General features: G+C 38.1%; 1 protein-coding gene across 2 annotated transcripts in view; it reads left to right on the top strand.

The window, feature by feature from the left end:
• The window catches only part of LOC149239467 (Ran-binding protein in the microtubule-organising centre protein), a 328,713-nt gene that overhangs the window by 170,341 nt on the left and 137,122 nt on the right, over positions 1 to 21,250 (top strand). For both annotated transcript variants that reach the window (XM_089373426.1, XM_089373427.1), the window contains exons 4-6: positions 1,410 to 1,519; positions 1,755 to 1,890; positions 2,015 to 2,113. In XM_089373426.1, coding sequence (XP_089229552.1) covers positions 1,410 to 1,519; positions 1,755 to 1,890; positions 2,015 to 2,113 — 345 coding nt within the window. The remainder of the gene's footprint in view (positions 1 to 1,409; positions 1,520 to 1,754; positions 1,891 to 2,014; positions 2,114 to 21,250) is intronic.

Genomic DNA, 21,250 nt, shown 5'->3' with positions numbered 1-21,250 from the left:
AGTGACTTCAGCCATTAAATTCATCCATGGAGATATAAAACGACGATAAAACAATTGAGATGCCTTCGATTTCTTCGCTCCATCTGGATATTCAACTAAGCTGTTTGGTTCTTCTTCACAATTCTTTCACACCTCTTTGGAAAATGAATTTTGCTCTATTTATAGGATCCTACCCTAGGCAAACCCTAATTAGGGTACTCCTTTATGAGGATCATTTATGGTTTGAAAAGTCCACATTATGCCACATGGAGGCTCTTCTAGCAGTGGTATATCTTCCGAGACTCCTTAAAAAACCTAGCACACCTCTTCTCTCCTCAACATAAGCACTCCACATCAAATGACCTTTTTCTCCTTTAATATGAGTCTTATATGTCTATTTTCAATTGTGCTGGGGGCAATCTCTTCAGCAATTAATGTCATCCTCTGGGCAAGATTTTACTTTAAGCTAGGAGCCGTCTCATTAGGGCTGACCTCTTCAATAATTAATGCAACATGCCTATTCACAATTTCACTATATCTGTACTTTATGTTTGGGCATTCGTTCATGTGGGTGTTTCATTACCCTTTCTTGTTTCTGGTATGCTGTTGAAGCGGGTTTTTACCATGTCAAGAGTATTTTAGGATGGAATGAACAAAGGCGTTCTCCTTGAATCTCTTAATTCTACTACATTTGCATTTCAAACGTCTCAAGTGGGACTTAGCTATTTCTCCCAATTTTTTTTGTTCTATGTGCTGGGTGGCCCATTTGGAAAATTTCTTTGGCTTTCTAGTCTCATTGTCGGCTAAGATGCTATATACTATATAGTATAGGGACTTGATGGATGTAAGCATGTATTTCTTGCTTTCTGCTTTTAAAAGAAGTTATGAAAGACATCCAATTTATCTTGTGCCCTCAATTTCAGGATTGTATATTTATTAGAATAGTGTCTATATATGTATGTATGTATGTATCCTTTTTCCCGTTTCAGTGTGAATGTTTTCACATCTTTTTATTGTGCATAATTCCATCTGACCTTGCAAATTAATAGCACATTACAGAAATCAACAGCTTGAGTTACAGAACTTGTCTTTTCTTACTTAGCACTGAGCAGCTTATATGTTTTATTCCATTATATGATAATTCAGCTACTTTGAATTTTTTAACTCTTTCCATATCTTGACATTTAAATTTTCGTCTAATAGTTTCTTTGTTATTAACAAAACAGTTTTCAATATTTATTAAAGCAATTGGTTAACATACTTTCCTAGATGCCTTTATTTTTCTTGTATTTTGTAGTGTAGACTGTCGGCATGGAGATCTTGTGGGAAGGGAATGATTCTTTTGAAAGTTATATTTTCATCCTTATGTTTACAAGAAATCATTCTGACAATGAGTGGATTTCCTTTACAATTTTTTTCTGATATATTAGTGGTCTGAAAAAAGGAGATCTGAGTTAGCGGCCTTAGTGGCTTCAACAATGAAAGCACGTCTACGGGCATATGATCCGTGCTTTTCACAGACACTAAAATATCTTCTAAGGTTTGTGTTAACTCTGCATGCTATTATATATCTTTGCTTCTTGTTTTGATTTTAGAATGAAGTACAATTATAGAATTGTGCATTATGGACGGATTAAGTGCAGCTATTGTTGGCATTGAGGTGTTCCGTGACTGGTTACTTAACAATAGATGCTTTTAGAATAACTGAATGCTGCTGACAGATATATGAACTATATTTGATTAAGATGGATGTTCATATACATAATCAAATGCAGTGTACACAATGGATACTGCTACCGCCAATCTTTTACATCCACAATTTCTCATATTAGCAAGAAATTGCTTTCAGAAGAACGGGATCCTCCTGCAACACTTCAAGAGTCATTATATGAAGCTCCTCAGTTCAAGGAGGTGTGCATTTAATTCTGGTTTGTAATTGGTATTGGTATTAGGATGATTCCATAGTGTTTAATATGATACTGAATCTGTGTCCTAAAGATGCCTCATTATCAGTATAAAAGTGAACATGAAACAGGTTGATGTTCAAGCCCTTGCACATGCAGTGGGGCTTCCAAGACAGGGTGCGATCGACAGCTTGAGATACACAGATGGTGATTTGTTTGTAGCGTTTCAGGTATTAACCATGAAATTTTGCATGATTTTTGAAACTTGGAATGATTGTGGAATTGCATATTTTTATTATTTATTTATTTTTGAAATATGGTTCTTGCAACTCTCAAGATATTTGTATGTATATGTTTGAACTTTGTATATGCATTTTCTATTTCTAGTTTCTCAGGGTGCATTGAACACTCGAAGAGAATCAAACATTTTTATGGGAGTAATGTCTCTTTTTTTTGTCTATGTGGTTCACGGACCCCAGAGATTGGTGACCACTACATCCATGGAATATTTGTACCAGGCAGATCCACTTGAAGGGATTACTTCCTGCCGAGTCAACTATGGAGTCTGACCCTGAGAGTGTCGAGAGAATTGAACCCGTGACCTCTCAATAGCAAAAGTGCTTTAATGATGGGGACTCGACTAATTGAGCAAATGCTTGGGGCTAGGAGTAATGTCTTTGACAAACACTGGGATTTATTATTATTTGTTTAAAGCACCTTACTGAACTGGATTCTCCTTTGTTAAATAACTGGTCCTAGTGTAAACACTGCAGCTTTCATTCTGAAATTTTCAAGTGGAGAATCAACTAAGTAGCATTAACGGTCTTATGATTTCCAGAAACATATTACTATTAACTAAAACTAACTCACTGGAGTAATTATCAGAAACTACCTTTTATTTGCAAATGAGGTAGTTTAGTTATCAGAACTAGTAGAAGCAGACTTGGAACCAGCCGGTTCAGATTTGTTTGGTTCACAACTGGTCCTCTTCTGGTAAAAAACCTAACTGGTGCTGGGTTGTACCAGTTCTTGTCTGAACTGGTCAATGGTTCATATTGGTTTGGTTGAATACTAGTCCTGTTCTGGTAAAAGACCAAACCAGTACTGGGTCATACCAGTTCTTGTCTGAACTGGTCAATACTGTATATTGAATCATTGATGTCTCCTCTATTTGCTTGTGGTCAGTTGAGAATCTTTCTCGTTTGGTTTTCTATTTAACTTTTACTGTTAAATCCTTAACATTAATGAAAGTAAATTATTAGTAAAAGTAAATAATAAGGTAATTATCAACACTAAAATTAACATAAAAAGTGGGACTCTCATTTCATGATGCTCTTAGGATTTCAAGTGAAGTGTAAATTCAGGTGTTTTCCCAGTTTCATTGTAATGTCTCTTCAGAAATTAAATTGTTACAGGTTTTATTTATTCTACAATTTTGGAGGCCATGGGACCCATGTGATTTTTGGAAAAGACTTAGGAAGGAAAAAGGGGCCGAAATGTTTTGTTGGCATAGCATGGGGGCCACCCACATGAGGAAATACGCACCACCTTAGAGGGAAGTTCGAATGACTAAGGAGGGAAAGTCAAATTGCTAGTTGGAGGGGGGCCACATGGGAAAAGAGGCCCACAAATTATAAATAGAGGAGGCTCAACCTCATTTGGTATCTTTTTGACATATTGAACTCAACCTTAGTTGCTCGAGCTGCTTAGCCGGGTTACTGTGCTGTTTAGCACATGAGTGTCTCCGAGCGGAGATCTCAACCCTTGCTTTGGTGGACTTTGAGTGCCACCCTAGGAAGGCAATTCATACTACCTTGGAGGAGAGCCGGTGGAGTTTCACAATCACATCATTTAGCATTTGTCTCAGCCAGTGCGTGTTTTTGGAGGACGTAGAAGGGGAACACATAGGTGTTGCTTGTGGGTTCATCCGGGCAGCAACTGCCAGGGGAGTTTGGGCATTGGAGCTACAGTGGAGGATCAACCTTTCGAGAGAGTTTTGGAGTAGGAGGTTGCTGCATTGGAGCAGTTCGATTTACAATCACCTGGGCCTGCGCAGAGAGCCATCACTGGGCTCACGTGGGAGTTGGAGGAAGGAATTGTAGAGCTGGAGCTGGTCGGGAGAAGTAGGAGATCATTTGGAGGGCCATTTGAGGAGGATTGCTGGAGTTGGGAGAGCAGAGATTGACATGATTAGTCACAGCAACAAAATTCGAAATTGGAGAATGGGCAAGTTGTGAAGGGTCAATTTTTTAAGGTTGGAACTGAGGGAAACCCTTTCTGGGTTATTCTGGGTTTTGGGCAAGGATCACACTCCTAATTTTATAGAATTTTCTGGGCAGATCTAAGGGGTCAAATAGGGGACCCAACTCAGCTAGCAGCTAGAGGAGCTAAAGAGAATTTGGGCCAAAATTCCGAGGTCAACATTTGGTCATTTCCTTCGTGGGTTATTCTGGGTATTTGGTGGAGAGGCTGGGGTTAATTTCCCATAATTTTTTGGGCACCGGAGGTGGGGTTTCCAACAACCTCTTTGCAGTAGACAACACGGTTTCACAAGGGCAGTGTAGGGCATCATTGCATCAGTTATTTGGGTCATCTGGGCTTGACATATTACCACCTGGGCTTGATCATGCTTGCCATTGAGGCAAACCCAGGTGCACCAATTCCGCATTATTGTACTTTCCTCCTAGATTATAATAAAATGGCTTAGCTGTTGGTTATTCCTGGACATTTTATGGGTGTGCACTGAATGTTCAATTACATGGTGTTGTTTTTAACTGTTTTATTGTTTGCTTTGCATAGCACTATTTTTCCTAGATTGGAACATTACATTCATTGTACTTTTAACAGTTTTTCAGCATTTCAACATTTCAGCACTACGTGAAATATGGGGGTGCAACCTTGGTCTTCTACATTTCTTGGGTCTGGCGATTGTAGAATTGTAGCATGACAAATGCTTGTGTGATGAGTTTCCTGGTATGGGGGATGATTTTAGTGATATGTTGTAGTTTGATTTTTTTGGACTCTAGAGGCATTTAGAACCTTCAATGTGTAGAATTTTTCTGAAATAGGGCAATTAATGCAACCTCAAAAATTTCACCTCTTTCCTAGAGGTGTTCTTGATGTTTAGCCTGTGATTTTTCACGCTTGGGCTGTTATGAAATATGATGAAGACAGCAGCAACAGTGGACAATATTTCCCCTTTAACAACCCCAATCAACAAGTCAATCCAAGTGAAAAGATACCAAATATGTGCTACTGCTAACAAGTTTCAGTCCTCTAGGGCAACCTTATCATGCAAAAACCAGATCTGAATTCACTTATGACTGCTGTAATTACAGCAGTAAATTTGCCCTATCTTGCTGAAGATTAATGCTAAATCAGTTAACAATTTCAGTCTTATGTCACATTAGCAATAGATACTAGTGCTGGAAATTATCAAACCATGAAGAAATAGATAGTGGAAAATTAAATCTGCAATAAGACAATTTTGGGCAGCTAAAAACTTATATAAGTTTGTGTACATATGATAGCCTCATCCAAAGATTAGTATTATCATCTAGCTCTCCAAAACCCTAACAAGTAAAAATTAAAAAAATCCTTGCCAACACCAAGGAACTCCAACAAACATCAAAATAGAATAGCAAGTCTTGTTGATGTTTGTAGCCCAGATAGGTACAGGTCTAAGTGTTTTGATGTGTGGAAGTCGTCGAAAGCCTTCAGCCTTAGCAAATTCACTAGCTCTCCAAAACCCTAAATAACGAAAATAAAAAAAGCCTAGCCAACACCAAGGAGCTCCAACAAGGATCAAAATAGCAAATTCACTTTAGTTAAAAGGAATTACTAAAGTGAATTGCTTTTTATAAAAAGTGACTTTAAATTAATGAAATGTAAATGTTTTTATATTAGTGAATTAGATGAGTTTTGACTGTTGATCTCAAGTGAGGTGAGATCTAATCCCAATCGTCAATCACTTTGGAGATTAGGGCTAATTTATTTGGTCATAACTCAACATTATAAAAGCAAGGCTAGAAGGAGAAAGGCAAAAAGAAGAACTCAGACAGAGTGATTGAGGCACAAAGGACAGTGACTCAAGAGAAACATAGTGAGTGAAAAACTGACTTCAATCAAGTGTTGAGTTCCAGAAAGACAATAAGCAGCAGTTAGCTGCAGAGTAATCAGCCACAGTTCAATCCAGTGGAGGCTGAGGTCCTACTGGTCAAATCGAGCAGCTGAGAGGGTGTGGCTGGGCCATACAGCAGGCTGATAGGCAGCCGTACAGGTTTTGTGAAGGTCTGTACAGCAGGTTGACAACAGTAATAGGTCTGTTGGGTGATTCAGGGGTTTTTGGAGGGGCACACAGACCGTACAGAGGCCCAGTCAATTTTTAGAAATTTGCTGTGGCTTGTGTTTATTTTATTGGGGCCATTTTCCCAGTAGGCAGCCCTTGTATGCTTGGATATTAATTTAATGAGAAGCAGATTTGAAGGGAAAATAAATTCTATGTTTGTGTGGGAATTGGTTAATTTGCCTCTGCTGTAATTTTTTATTTTACCAATTAAAAATCCAACTAGTGCATTTTATTCTGTAAAGCTGTAATTTAAATTAATTCTTAGCAAGGAATTTACTAGGAAATAATTTGCCAGTTTACTGGGGTTAGGAAATTTAGCAAGTCCTCCAAGGCAAGATGTCTCATTTTCTTTTCCACTTCAACAAATACAATCCATGTTGGGAGAGAGAAAATACAAATATGTAGAAAATGAGGAGAGAGAGACACTAGTGTGCTCCTTTGCTCACATATCTAACACAAGATGATGAAGCTATAATTACAGAATAACCATGATCTCTAATGTCTAGCTCACAAAAACAAACCCAAGCATTTCACAAGAGGAAGCTCCCAAAAAAGGCATACTCTTTTCAAACTTGACAAAGGGTTTCCTTATGAACCTTAGTATCTCATTTGAAGAAGACAAGTACAAAGAGAAGAGTAGAATGATGATAATGAAATGACACTCTCCTTTGTCTATATATATGAGGTAAGGGAGGCCAACAATACTTATGTGGGCTACAAGCAACCTACAAATCCACAAGTAGGTTGACATGTGTGAAGCACTACACTCCAAGGGTGCACATGTCAAGCTTCAAGGTGATGTTGTACACAAGAAAGGCTCCAATGCAAGGGCACTCCATGAGATGTGTAGAACACTCTTCCAATCCTTCAAGGACGCCAATGCTCCTCCTAAGCGATGTGCTCCATCCTGTCCACTCCACTTGCATGAACACTATTGCAACCCAGGTATCCCCAAGTCAACTCCATGCCCCCTTCTAAGCATCCAAGCTACCCCATGCTAACAAGGATTCAATGCCCTCCTCTATATTGTAGAATGCTTCTCCTTTGATGTAGGGTATTCCCCAGGCAAGCAGCCTCCTCTAGGTGGCTAGTATGTAGAACATCATCATGTTGTTTGAAGATTTTTGATGCTCAAAAGCATCCAATTGAGGTCAAGCAGCCATTGAGCAAGCCATCTCCAATATCCAAGTTTGTCATGGACCATTGAGAGTCGATTATACAACATGTACTCAAAATCTCATGAAGCACCCTCAAAGATGGTGTAAATACTTTCAGAGTAACCTATAAAGGTAACAAAATGCTTATGCATTTTGGTTTAGATAGCTGCATACTGTGTTTGTAACTTTGTGCAATGATCATATATCCCAAATCTAATGAAGCACCCTCAAACATGGTGTAATCACTTTTGGAGCAACCTTGAAAGCTTAGACAATGTTTATTTATTTTGGTTCAAATATCTATGTATAGTAATAGAGCAATATTTGTGCAAGAATATTTCTTCACAAGTTTCTACAACAGTTGGTATCAAAGCCTCACTTTTTTCCATTGCGCTGCAGAGTATAAACTATGTCCTTCAGCTCTCTAGGATGCCAATTCAGAAGTTACTGAAAAATAAAGATTTGAAGGATAAATTGATTTCTTTTTGGAGAATTTTAATTGGTTAAATACTCGTACAGGGTTCGTGACCGTCCTTCAACCACACTATTTCTGCCAAAAAAATCAAAACAATTTTCACTTAACCCAATAACAATAAAAAAATATTGTAGAAATAAGAGATTGCAAAAAAATCAGAATTGAGGAAATCATGTATCTAAGTAACCTGCGCTAAATTGTTCACATAAATGATTGGGGTCCTTATATTGTACATACAATGTCATAAGATACATTGGGTGATTTTGCTGCATTCGTAGTCGTCGGAAGATCTATTTCCGCTTGAGAAAGTGACATCACAATCACTCTATGGGGAGCGATGGCACTCTATTAAGGTCAAGTTGCTTGGAAGCTGCAATGGGGGGTCACTTATTGCTTATTTGAAGTTGTATAATGCATTGGTCCAACAATATTGTTGTAACACATGAGATATGAGGAATGTGAGACCGCTGTAATCAACCAGGCACTTGGTATCCCTCAATTAAGGGCTACACCATGACTAATGCCACTTAGTGGCCAATTGACACATTGGATAGGTTGGGTAAGTAATTTGTAATTCCATTAATTTTTTAGTTTGAGACTTCATCTTATATATTAAAAACTTATATATATATATATATATATAAGGTTATTTCATATATATAACACTGTAAAGCACTAATTTCAGGAAATTTACAAGTTTGACAGATTGAAATTATTCATACAGTGACATCTTAAAACACAATTTGATGTTAATTATTCAGACAGTGATATTTTAAAACACAAATTTATCAATTAAATACACAATACATAACTGGCTTTTGCTGTTGAAGTCGATTCCGGACCGTCGTTGCTCCAAATTTGCTCCTGTTACCAAAAGACCAACACCTCCTTGCCAAACTGGGTACAATATTGGTACCCAGCTCGAAAGTACTTCAAAAATTGAAGTAAGTTGGCCTTCGTGCCCAAAAGCTTCCAGAACAATGAAGCTCTTCCTTTGTGTGTCTCTCTGGTAAATTCCTTCTCTCCTTCTCTATCTGTATAAGCACAAAAGAGTCCCTCAAAACCAAGAAAAAAAACATTCCTTCAACTCCAGAGAATACTAACCGCTGCTGTCCCCCGTAATAGACCCCCACCTCTCTTCTTATACACCAGTCCTCCCACCACCCTCCTCTTCACCGTTTCAAGGTCTTGATTAAATAATTTATGTTCTTGCTGGTTCTTTGTCAGTCATGACTCGAGTAGATTTCAGCTTCCACCTTGTTCGGTCACGATTTGAGTGATGGACTTAGCTTATATAGTTTATGAGAATCATAGTTATATATATATATATATTTTTTTTTTTTTTGCCTTTTAATTTCTTAATGTTTATTGATCTTATATTTTATTACAATTTATTTATTAATTTAATTTACTTTTAATTTTTGAGGTTGTTTGGGATTTAAAAAAAGATAATATCCTATGTCTTTTTCAATTATTCTTATTTAGTTTCTTTTAATGAATATATATATATATATATATATATAAGTTCTTTTTTATTTAGTTATTAAAATTCCTTTTTTTTCTGTATAACCATTGTATTAACTTTATTTTTGGAATCATCTTTTATGATGATGGTGTTGAAGAAAAGTGTAACTAGGTTCGGTATTTACAAATGTAATTTTGATCTTTGTACTTGTCAAGAAAAAGAAATATTATTTTTGTGAATTATAAGAATGAGTATCATGCTCATTCCATAAGTCTAGGAAAGTCAAAGAGTCAAATAGCTCTTCTTGAGCATATATGTAATGTATATAAGTCTACCTAGTGTCTAGATTAGCCCTCCAAGACAAGCACAATCCTCTTGAAGAAGGCAGCAAGCTAAACGATGTGAAACACAGTCATGTCGACCTGCAAATGAATTAAAAGGATGACATGTCGGCTTGCATTAAAGACGCAACTCTTCACTGGCTCAGGTTGGCTAAATATGGAGGGCAAACCACTATATATACCCAACTAGGGTATCCGCAAAAGAGAGGCACATAAAATCAAATTCCTCTGTGATTTCGGATGGGCACAGGATCTCGGAGGTCTTTGCAACTTCGGTGGTGATCACAGTGAGAAATTATAGTCAAGTAATTTTTGCACTTACCTCTGCAACTTCGGATGGCACAGAGCTACAGTATTCCCGGATGAAGACAATAGATCAGTATTTCGGATAGTGAAGGATCTCTGTGTTTTTCGGATGCCTCTGCTATTTCATGGGTTACAATAAGCAAGGGTATATCTTCCTGGTGGTGACATTCTTGATCATGATCTCGGTGCATGGAAAGATCACAGTATTACGGTCTCAATATGTTTATGATGAGAAGGATCACGATGATCGCACAGTTGCATATACAGTCACGACTTATTTGTTATGATGAGGATATACCCTCGGATTGCTCACTGTCTCAGTCTCAACATACTAGACAGTATCATACTCTGTCTCAGTACTCTTTCTAAACGCAGTAATGAAGAAATCTAATGGTGACTTACTCTGTCTCGACATACTAGACAATATAGTCATAATAGATTCTATTATGATCTTGGTATAATCATGATCCTGATGAAGACAAAGGTATAAGGTGAAGATCTCAGTGATGGGGCAGCAACAATGATCTAGTTGACATGATGAAGATCTCATTGAAGGAACAAGAGAGTGTCAGCAGTAATGAAGATCTCAGAGACGCAGTAGTGATGTCTTCAGTGTTGCAGCAAGGATGATGATCTCAACAGTGACAAAGAAGAGGATTGGTGTCTTGGTATTGGAGTGGCATAGTAGGTCAAGGGTCATGGTCTTAGTATTAGTCAATTGAAATCTCTATAAGAAGAATTTTGTGCAGGTTTTCCTCTCCAAGAGGGAGAGGTTTTGGCCCTGGCAGAATGGCAACATCTTGTGTTCTTGTCTCTTTGTTTTTGGTAGCTATTTGATGAAATAAGAAAGACACACTCTAATAATGTCAAAGAGAAGATTGTGCTAATAAGAAAATTAAAATGCCTCACAAATAGTTATCAGGTCAAGAAGAATCTCATTAACTACATGTGCGCTAGATTCTTCAACATGGAATCAGAGCTAAGGTGCTGAAGTCAAAGGAAGGGCAGCAAAAGAGACATACAAGGATCAGTCTTCAAGAAGGGCATCCAAGCAAGAGCTTTGTCAAGATTAAAGGATTAGTCTACATCAACAGTCTACAACAGCAAAGGCTTTTGTCAAAGAATGAAGTTTCGATCACAAGTATCCAAAACTCGGGTTCATGGCAGCAGTTTCAATGCCTCTCACAGTCTTAGCCTATGTCATACCATAGAGATCTCAGTCTAGAATGAAGGTGTTCGTTGATGGGTCTCAATACTGTAAAATGGTCATCATGGCAAGCAACATCAAGACTCTATGGTTCTACACAACGCTGCATACTACAAGGTTCTATAATCCACATATGTGATACCAAGACAATGCCATCTCAAGTTCATCAACAATTTGTTAATCATAAGAACCAGATGTATAAATCGAAGAAACTTGAAGGCAAGAAGGCAAGATTTATACCATTATAAGAAGGATCTCATCCGGAGGAAGCATCAATGCATCTGCTTCAACCATCATCAAAGCAATCAAGGTGAATATTTCATATTCACATGACAAGTAGTATCTTTTCAATTTATAAATTTGGTTAAATGACTTCATGATTGCAAGGACATCGATAGGTTGGATGGGTCATCAAGATTCCTTGCATGAAGGAGGATAGACATAGTCCTCTAAATAGCTAAAGTCATTAAGAGGTCTCCTCTGAATTCATGGAAAGGGATACTTATGAAAGATCCCCTCATAACAATATTGGAGACATCAAAGAAAAACTCACTCTTTGAAGGTGAAATTAAGAAGGTCACATGGAATCTGATCTTCATGAAAGTAAAAGGGTACCAAGGGATGTAGGATATCTTCATAAGATCCCATCTACAAAGATCTAGGAAGGAAGATAATCATCATCGTTCTAACTGATAGGCAAGGTAACAAATGTCCATGAACAAGTAGGTTACCTCATTCAACAACTTGTGGTCTCTAGGCTAGATAGAGAAAGACAAGTTGATGACAAAAATATTGAAGGTTAAAAGAACTCAACCATGTGTAGAAAGGAAAGGCAAGGTTGGTCCTCAAGCAAGACAGAATAAGTATAGCTAAGATTCAATGCTATAGAAAGATTTTGGAAGCTCATATCACTGAAAGATGGAGGAAGCTGAAGAAAAGGGCCAAGGAAAGAGGGAGTAACAAATCTCTCCTATGAGTAAGATAATATCCCTCACAAAAGGGTCCTATCATAAGCTCCTAAATCTTGTGTTATAAGATATGACAATGATAATAAGATGCATCATGGCATCATGGAAGCATTAGAAACAAGAGCTCGTGACATCACCATGGGAATCATAAAGGACAAAATCCATGGTAGACAAATAAGTAGGATATATAGCTCTTGGGAACCTCAGTGGACATTGAAGGAAAGAAAGGATTCATCTAAGGCTCATCTTACATCAAGTAAAAAAGGAAACATCTGCCAGTTGGGGATATACAAGATCCTCAAAATTCTCTAATGGAATCTTCATCGTAGGGTTCACTAATCTAGAGAGGAAGCAAATGTTTCAATAGGAACTCTGACTTATGGAATCCATGAGACAATGACGTGATGACATAAAGTAGATCAAGGGATTGAAGATCTCTTCAATCAAAAAAATTGCTGGAAGAAGCCTCGATGATCTGAAGGTAAAATAACGTATGTATGCTTGTGTTTAATATTATAATGACATGTCATATGGTTGCAGGTAACATGGATCATTACTTCTATCTTGAGAAGCATGATCAAAAGAAAAAAGATCTCCTCCTCTGAAAGGATGCAAGAAGACATAAGACACACTAGATGAAATCAACATAATATGTCCTCATATGAAGTATGAGGTGGCTAATCACAACTAAGAAACTTTGATTAAAAGGCACCTGGGAATGGAATGTGTAAGGAAGGAAGAGATCGTGAGATATGCAACCCTGATGAAGGTAATCAACATCCAAAAGATCAAGAAGACTTGACTAGAAAATCTCTCGGAAAGATATGAAGACTCTGATGGAAAAGATGTAGACCCTTGACAATGGATATCTTTGGGAGATGTGTCAATATGAATGTAGGATGCTGATACCTACAAAAAGATGTCATGATGAAGAAGCCACCTAGTAAGGTACGATTTGATTTAATGATATATTTTCTTGAATAATATCTGGATAAGTTCATGCAGGGCTACTTACAAGTACAACTAGCATTCATGTGATGAATGAAAGAAGCATGATGAGAAAGAAGTAGTCGTATGACGAAGGTTCCAGATATGAAGACGACCACTTTTCATGAAGAGAGGAATCTGATGACGAACTAAGGAGGAAAGTGATCAATGATTGTTTCCCTACAAGAAAGAAGCTCAACTAACTTTCATGACATCAAGGAGAGAAGTTGATCAACCAGCTGAAGGACCCATGAAGAAGAGGTTGCTAATGTATAGAAGAGTCCTTAGCTAAGAGGAAGCTCTAGCAGGTCCCTGATCAAGAGGGAGCTTGAATTAGATCACCCCTAATTACAAAGGAGTGATAGTTGTGGTTTTCCATTTCATGTGTCATGCATGCAAGTCTAGGTGAAGGCCATGAATGGAAATGTCGTCACATGATAGACACAACATTCTTGTCTTCACATGGGAAGAAAGTGTCGAAGGAAATGTAACTAGGCTAGGTCTTCATAAATGTAATTTTGATATTTGTCTTTATTCAAGAAAAGATAAATTATTTTGATATTATTTGTCAATGAGTTTCTTGCTCATTGAAAATAGGTCAAGCACATTTTGAAGTGCTTCTAGAGAGTCAAAGTAAAAATGTAATTATGATGAGACCCTTTGAGGGCATGTTACATCATGTATGTCAACATACAAGGTCATGGGAACACCTCCAAGCCAAGTCAAATCCTCTCCTAGCATCAACAAAGTCTCCAAGCATCCAAATAATGAATAAAATATGAATTATGATGAAATTGTCAAGTCGGCCTAAAGAGGAGGGACAAACCTCTATTTATAGAGGCTGTCCACTCCTCATTTGATATAAATTGTGCTCTGAAATCCGCAGAAAGAAAGAGGACTAGAAGGATGTAGAAAGCCAAGGAAAAGGGTCTATAAGGGTAGAAAGATTAGGGGGAAGAACAATGAAGGTGAGGAGACAGTTTCTAGAGCATCAACAACCACACGTGCGAGAAAAGGAAGGTCTGCCTGCAGTCATTGTAGCAGGAAATCATAGTGACAAATATCTCAGTTTTGGGCTAATAAACAAGGCCTATAAGGCCTCCCCATCCAACAAAGAAGGAAGGAAAAGACATTGAAGACAAGAGGATTGTTTTAGGGTTTCTGTCCACACGTGTGAAGATTTCAGAAGTGAACTTTTGCGGATTTGACAACAGTTGAAGGCAACACCTTTAGAGGTCTCTTTTGGATGTATAACTAGGTCTACATGGTCTCCTAAAGAAAGCAAAGAAGGTTCTCTCTATAGCAAAGTAAAGCAGCCCTAATGTTCTAGGGTTTCTCCTAAGAAGAAAAGAACTCTGACTTAGACAAGCAACAGAAAAGGACGAAGTACTAAGGAGCAAAGTGCCGGAAGAAAGAGGTCCATGAACCAGAAGTTATAGTGCAGAAAGAGGAAGGATTTGACTTATGCTTGGAGGGTATACTAGTCAAGGGTGTAGGGTTTGACAGTTATTCAAATAAGAAGCTCCAATAAGAGAAAACTTACAAAGGGTTTTCCTCTTAAGAGTGGAGAGGTTTTGTCCCAGGCAGAGAGCCAAACTTTGTGTTTTTGTGATTTTGTTTTGGTAGCAGTTTGATGAAACACACACACTAATAAGAAGAAGAAGATAAATTGTCAAAGTGCATCACAAATTGTTATCAAGTAATGAAGAATCACTTTACACTACTTTGCCCTAGATTCTTCAACATGGTATCAGAGCTAAGGTGACACATCAAGGAAAGGGCAACTCAAGAACACTCATCAAGGAGAAGCATTTACAAAATTGAAGCATCAAGCCTAGAAGTCTCAATCACCTCAAGGTCAAAAAGGGTATACAATCCATCATTCATTAAGAAGGTCTACAAAGCTAGAAGAAGAGCCTTACATAAAGGCACCTACAAAGAAGAGCAGATTGATGCAGGACCTACATCAAGCTCCAAGTCATCAAGCAAGTCCACTTGGAGAAGGCAACTTGAAGAACATCAAGATCTAGGGAAGACAAGCCATCAAGCCTTCAAGGAGGAAGCAAATCCATTACATCTCAAAATCTATCAAGTAAGTACATGTCCCCTTCTGAATATACATCAATGTCTGTTTTCGAGGAAAGCAATAAATTGGTAGGTACCAATAACTTTCTTGCATGGAAGAAGAGGACTGATCTACTACTCAAGGAGAATGAACTCCTAGAGCATGTTAAAAGGAATATCACTATCCTTGCTAAGGAATAGACACAAGTCTTAGCCAAGTACAATAAGGATGAGACAAGAGCGCAAAGGATTATGATAGAATCAATCAAAGACTCTTTTGTTCCTTATGTCTCCAAGTTTGAGACATCAAAAGAAATTTATGATAAGCTAGTAGAGCTATTCTCAGTATCCACAACCGGAGAAGTAATATCTCTAAGGAATGAATTATACAAGATGAAGATAACAGAGGAAGTAATAACTCCCTACTTCATGAAAATCACTGAAATGAGAGATCAACTTCAAGAGCTTGGGGAAGTCATGTTTGACAGAGAGATGACAACTGTAGTACTCAATGCTCTACCTGAAGAGTGGGGAAACTTCACATCAAGCATATATGCCAAGAAAGAAGCAACCACTCTCAGTGAAATGTGGTCTCTATACAGGACAGAGGAAACCAGACTTAAGGCAAAAGAAGATGTGGGATCAAAGGAGCAAGCATTTGCTACCATGGCCAAAAGAAAGGGTAAATTTGGCAAGTTTGGTCCATGAAGAACAAACAACAAAGACATGTCCAAGATCCAATGCTTTGGATGCCAAGAATATGGACACTACAAAAGGAATTGTCCTAAGCTTAAGAAGGACAACAATAACAAAAGGAAGAGGGAAGAAGCTCACATAACTCAAGAGATGAAAGAAGAAGGAAAGAAGCAAAAGAAGGAAGATCCTCTGGATCTCTACTATGACTAGGTCAAACTCTTTACTTCTAGACTTCTTTCAAAGTTTTGAGTAGGATAGGAGCATGTAGGAATAAATTAAAATTGCATGGCTAGAAACATCCCCTAGAATCTAGCAGCATGATATAGAGTTCTAGATACTCATGAAGATGTAGCATTTAATAATGAGAATAAAAATGCATTGGCAATATCTTCTAGAATATAGGATCATGGTAGATATAGCTCAATATATTCATATAGAAGGAGCATACCTAGTATAGAACCTCATCCATGATAAAAAAATGGTCATGATTAAGTATCTTAGAAGACCTCCATCATCAAAGGAAAAGAAACATTTGCAAGGCAAGGATCTTTAAGATCCTATGATGGAATCTTTGAAAGAAGGTTCATGAACCAAGGTAGATGTCTCATTGGGAATCCCATTCAGGGGATTCAAGAAAAGGATGATATGCAGGCAAGCTAAGATGAAGATAGAAGGGCCACACCAAAGGATGATCAAAGGAGAATCAAGATGAGGTATGTATGCATTAAAGTTTAGTCATGTTATCATTTGTATATTATTGAGTCATGGGATAGTTCTATAACATGATCAAGCATGAAAGAATCTCTTTCACCAAGAATGTGCTCGAAGGCATGTACCACAATACAATGAAGGTCAACAAAAGAATATGCTCACATAAGGAGTATAAGATTGCTGACTAAGAAGCGAAAGAAGAAATGCTGACAAGTCTAGAAAGCAAGCATTGAAGGAATGCTCTCACAAGAAGCATTAGATGGTTGACCTATCTATCGAATAAGAAGCAAATGAAGAAAGAGATCAAGCATGTGGAAGAACACCATGATCAACGAGAATCACTATCTGACAAGATACTCTGAAGATATCTCCTGAAAGGAGGCAAGATAACTCTGATAAAGAAAGAAAGGACCCTTGACACCTATGAAGTCCTTGGAGATATAAAAGGTGCAAATAACTGATTCTACTCTACAAAGATGTCGTGATGAAGAAACCATCCAACAACAGGCAATGTTGAAGCAATATCAGGATAAAGTCATGATGGGCTACTAGGTGAGAACATGTAAACGAGCAAGTACAACGAAGCATCCAAGAGAAGAATATTCTGAAGCATGGACAAGATGACAAAGGAGTAGCCAAGATGACAAGAAAACCTGATGAATGATAAGAAAGCCACTTTCCACGAAGGAAGCAATGACATGACAAACCAGGGAGGAAAGTTATTGATGGATGGTGCCCTACCTAGAAGAAGTTCAAACAAAGACTTCATGGCATCAAGAAAGGAAGGAGATCAAGCAACTGAAGGACCCACGAAGAGGAAGCTGCTGATGAAGAAAAGAGTCCCCAGTTAAGAGGGAGCTCTGACAAGTCCTTGATCAAGTGGGAGTTTTGGATCACCCCTGATTATAAAGGAGCGACATTTTCCATTTCATGGGTCATGCACTAGACCAGGACTAACAACCGTAAGTCTAGATGAAGGCCATGAATGGAAATGTAGACACAAGATATACACTACATTCTTGTCTTCACTTGGGAAGAAAGAATGGGAGGATTGGGTAATCATTTGGCATTCGATACTCTTTGAGGATGTGTAGGGCATCTAAGACAAAGAGTAGGTAAGAGGACCGATATTCTTTGAGGGCTGGGAACCCAAGATAAGAATCATCCTAGAAGGTCATACTCGGAGAACACCCGGGTGGGTATGTACCTTGAGAGACAATGATGAAGGTGTCTATAAATCATTGGTCTCGCCAACATTGTAGCTCATGGTATCGTAAAGAGATGGAGCTGTTCGTCAAGGCCTTGCACTATGATAATGCTGATGTATATGATGCTACAACAAATGGATTGCGAATCCGGTTTCTCTTATGTGGATTCTTCAAGATTGAAAATTTCCAAACACCTTATAATGTTGTATGAATACCTCCCTAGTTAAGAGGGAGTGTTGAAGGAAATGTAACTAGGCTAGGTCTTCATAAATGTAATTTTGATATTTGTATTTATTCAAGAAAAGAGAAATTATTTTGATATTATTTGTCAATGAGTTTCTTGCTCATTGAAAATAGGTCAAGCACATTTTGAAGTGCTTCTAGAGAGTCAAAGTCAAAATGTAATTATGATGAGACCCTTTGAGGGCATGTTACATCATGTATGTCAACATACAAGGTCATGGGAACACCTCCAAGCCAAGTCAAATCCTCTCCTAGCATCAACGAAGTCTCCAAGCAACCAAATAATGAATAAAATATGAATTATGATGAAACTGTCAAGTCAGCCTAATGGACAATCAAGTCGGCCTAAAGAGGAGGCACATACCTCTATTTATAGAGGCTGTCCACTCATTTTATATAAAAATTGTGCTTTGAAATCCACAGAAAGAAAGAGGACTAGAAGGACATAGAAAGCCAAGGAAAAGGGTCTACAAGGGCAGTGAGATCAGGGGGGAGAACAACGAAGGTGAGGAGACAGTTTCTAGGGCATCAACAGCCACACGTGCGAGAAAAGGAAGGTTTTCCTGCGGTTATTGCAGCAGGAAATCATAGTGACAAATATCTCGGTTTTGGGCTAATAAACAAGGCCTATAAGGCCTCCCCATCCAGCAAAGAGGGAATGAAAAGACAACGAAGACAAGAGGACTGTTTTAGGGTTTTTGTCCACATGTGCGGAGATTTCAGAAGTGAACTTTTGCGCATTTGACAACAGTTGAAGGCAACGCCTTTAGAGGCCTCATTTGGATGTATAACTAGGTCTACATGGTCTCCTAAGGAAAGCGAAGAAGGTTCTCTCTATAGCAAAGTAAAGCAGCCCTATTGTTTTAGGGTTTCTCTTAAGAAGAAAAGAAGTTTGACTTAGACAAGCAGCAGAAAAGGATGAAGTACTAAGGAGCAAAGTGCTGGAAGAAAGAGGTCCATGTGCCAGAAGTTATAGTGCAGAAAGAGGAAGGATTTGACTTATGCTTGGAGGATATCCTAGTCAAGGGTCTAGGGTTTGGCAGTTGTTCAAATAAGAAGCTTCAATAAGAGAAAACTTACAAAGGGTTTTCCTCTCAAGAGTGGAGAGGTTTTGTCCCTGGCAAAGAGCCAAACTTTGTGTTCTTGTTATTTTGTTTTGGTAGCAGTTTGATGAAACACACACACTAATAAGAAGAAGAAGATAAATTGTCAAAGTGCATCACAAATTGTTATCAAGTAATGAAGAATCACTTTACACTACTTTGTCCTAGATTCTTCAACAGAAAGAATGGAGAGTTGGGTAATCATCTGGCATCTGATGCTCTTTGAGGATGTGTAGGGCATCCAAGGTAAGAGTAGGCAAGAGGATCGATATTCTTTGAGGTCTAGGAACCCAAGTTAAGAATAGTCCTAGAAGGTCATACTTAGTGAACAGCCGGGTGGGTATGTACCTTGAGAGACAATGATAAAGGTGTCTATAAATCATTGGTCTCGCCAACATTGTGCTCTAATCTAATGAGATAGAGCTGTCAGTCAAGGTCTTGCTGTGGAAACGATGTTGGTTACTATGATGCCAGGCAAATGGGTTACCAATCTGATTCTTCTTATGAGAAATTCTTTAGATTGAGAATGACCAAGTATCACTATAAATACCTCCCTAGTTAAGAGGGAGTGTTGAAGAAAAGTGTAACTAGGTTTGGTATTTACAAATGTAATTTTGATTTTTGTACTTGTCAAGAAAAAGAAATATTATTTTTGTGAATTATAAGAATGAGTTTCTTGCTCATTCCATAAGTCTAGAAAAGTCAAAGAGTCAAAGAGCTCTTCTTGAGCATATATGTAATGTATATAAGTTTACCTAGTGTCTAGATTAGCCCTCCAAGACAAGCACAATGCTCTTGAAGAAGGAAGCAAGCTAAACGATGTAAAATGCAGTCATGTTGGCGTGCAAATGAATTAAAAGGATGACATGTCGACTTGCATTAAAGACGCAACTCTTCACTGGCTCAGGTCGGCTAAATATGGAGGGCAAACCACTATATATACCCAAATAGGGTATCCGCAAAAGAGAGGTACAGAAAATTGGATTCCTCTGTGATTTCGGATGGGCACAAGATCTTGGAGGTCTCTACAACTTCGGTGGTGATCACAGTGAGAAATTACAGTCAATTAATTTTCGCACTTACCTCTGCGACTTCGGATGGCACAGAGCTACAAGATTCTCGGATGAAGACAATATATCAATATTTCCAATAGTGAAGGATCTCTGTGTTTTTCGGATGCCTCTTCTATTTCATGGGTTACAACAAGCAAGGGTATATCTCCTCGGTGGTGATAGTCTTGATCATGATCCCGGTGCAAGGAAAGATCACAGTATTACGGTCTCAATATGTTTATGATGAGAAGGATCACGATGATCCCACAGTTGCATATACAGTCACAACTTATTTGTTATGATGAGGATATACCCTCAGATTGCTCAATGTCTCAGTCTCAACATACTAGACAGTATCATACTCTGTCTCAATACTCTTTCTAAACACAGTAATGAAGAAATCTAATGGTGACTTACTTTTTCTTGACATACTAGACAATACATTCATAATAGATACTATTATGATCTTCGTATAATCATGATCCTGATGAAGACAGAGGTATAAGGTGAAGATCTCAGTGATGGGGCAGCAACAATGATCTAGTTGACATGATGAAGATCTCATTGAAGGAACAACAAAGTTGCAGCAATAATGAAGATATCAGAGGCGTAGTAGTGATGTCTTCAATATTGCAACAATGACGATGATTTCAGCAGTGACAAAGAAGAGGATTGGTGTCTTGGTCATGGAGTTGCATAGTAGGTCAAGGGTCATGGTCTTGGTATTCCTCAATTGAAATCTCTATAAGAAGATTTTGTGCGGGTTTTCCTCTCCAAGAGGGAGAGGTTTTGGCCTTGGAAGAATGGCAACATCTTTTGTTTTGTATCTTTGTTTTTGGTAGCTATTTGATGAAATAAGAAAGACACACTCTAATAATGTCAAAGAGAAGATTGTGCTAATAAGAAAATTAAAATGCCTCACAAATAGTTATCAGGTCAAGAAGAATCTCATTAACTACATGTGCCCTAGATTCTTCAACGGATGGTACGCCTATCAAGTACTTTATTTGATATAATCATTATATTATGATGCACT

The sequence above is a fragment of the Pinus tabuliformis genome, chromosome 8, assembly GCF_031772625.1.
Source record: "Pinus tabuliformis cultivar Carrire ecotype Pingquan chromosome 8, CPIR1, whole genome shotgun sequence".
Lineage (NCBI taxonomy): Eukaryota > Viridiplantae > Streptophyta > Pinopsida > Pinales > Pinaceae > Pinus > Pinus tabuliformis.
Note: the sequence above shows the minus strand (reverse complement) of the source record. Positions and strands in the feature narration are given on the sequence as shown.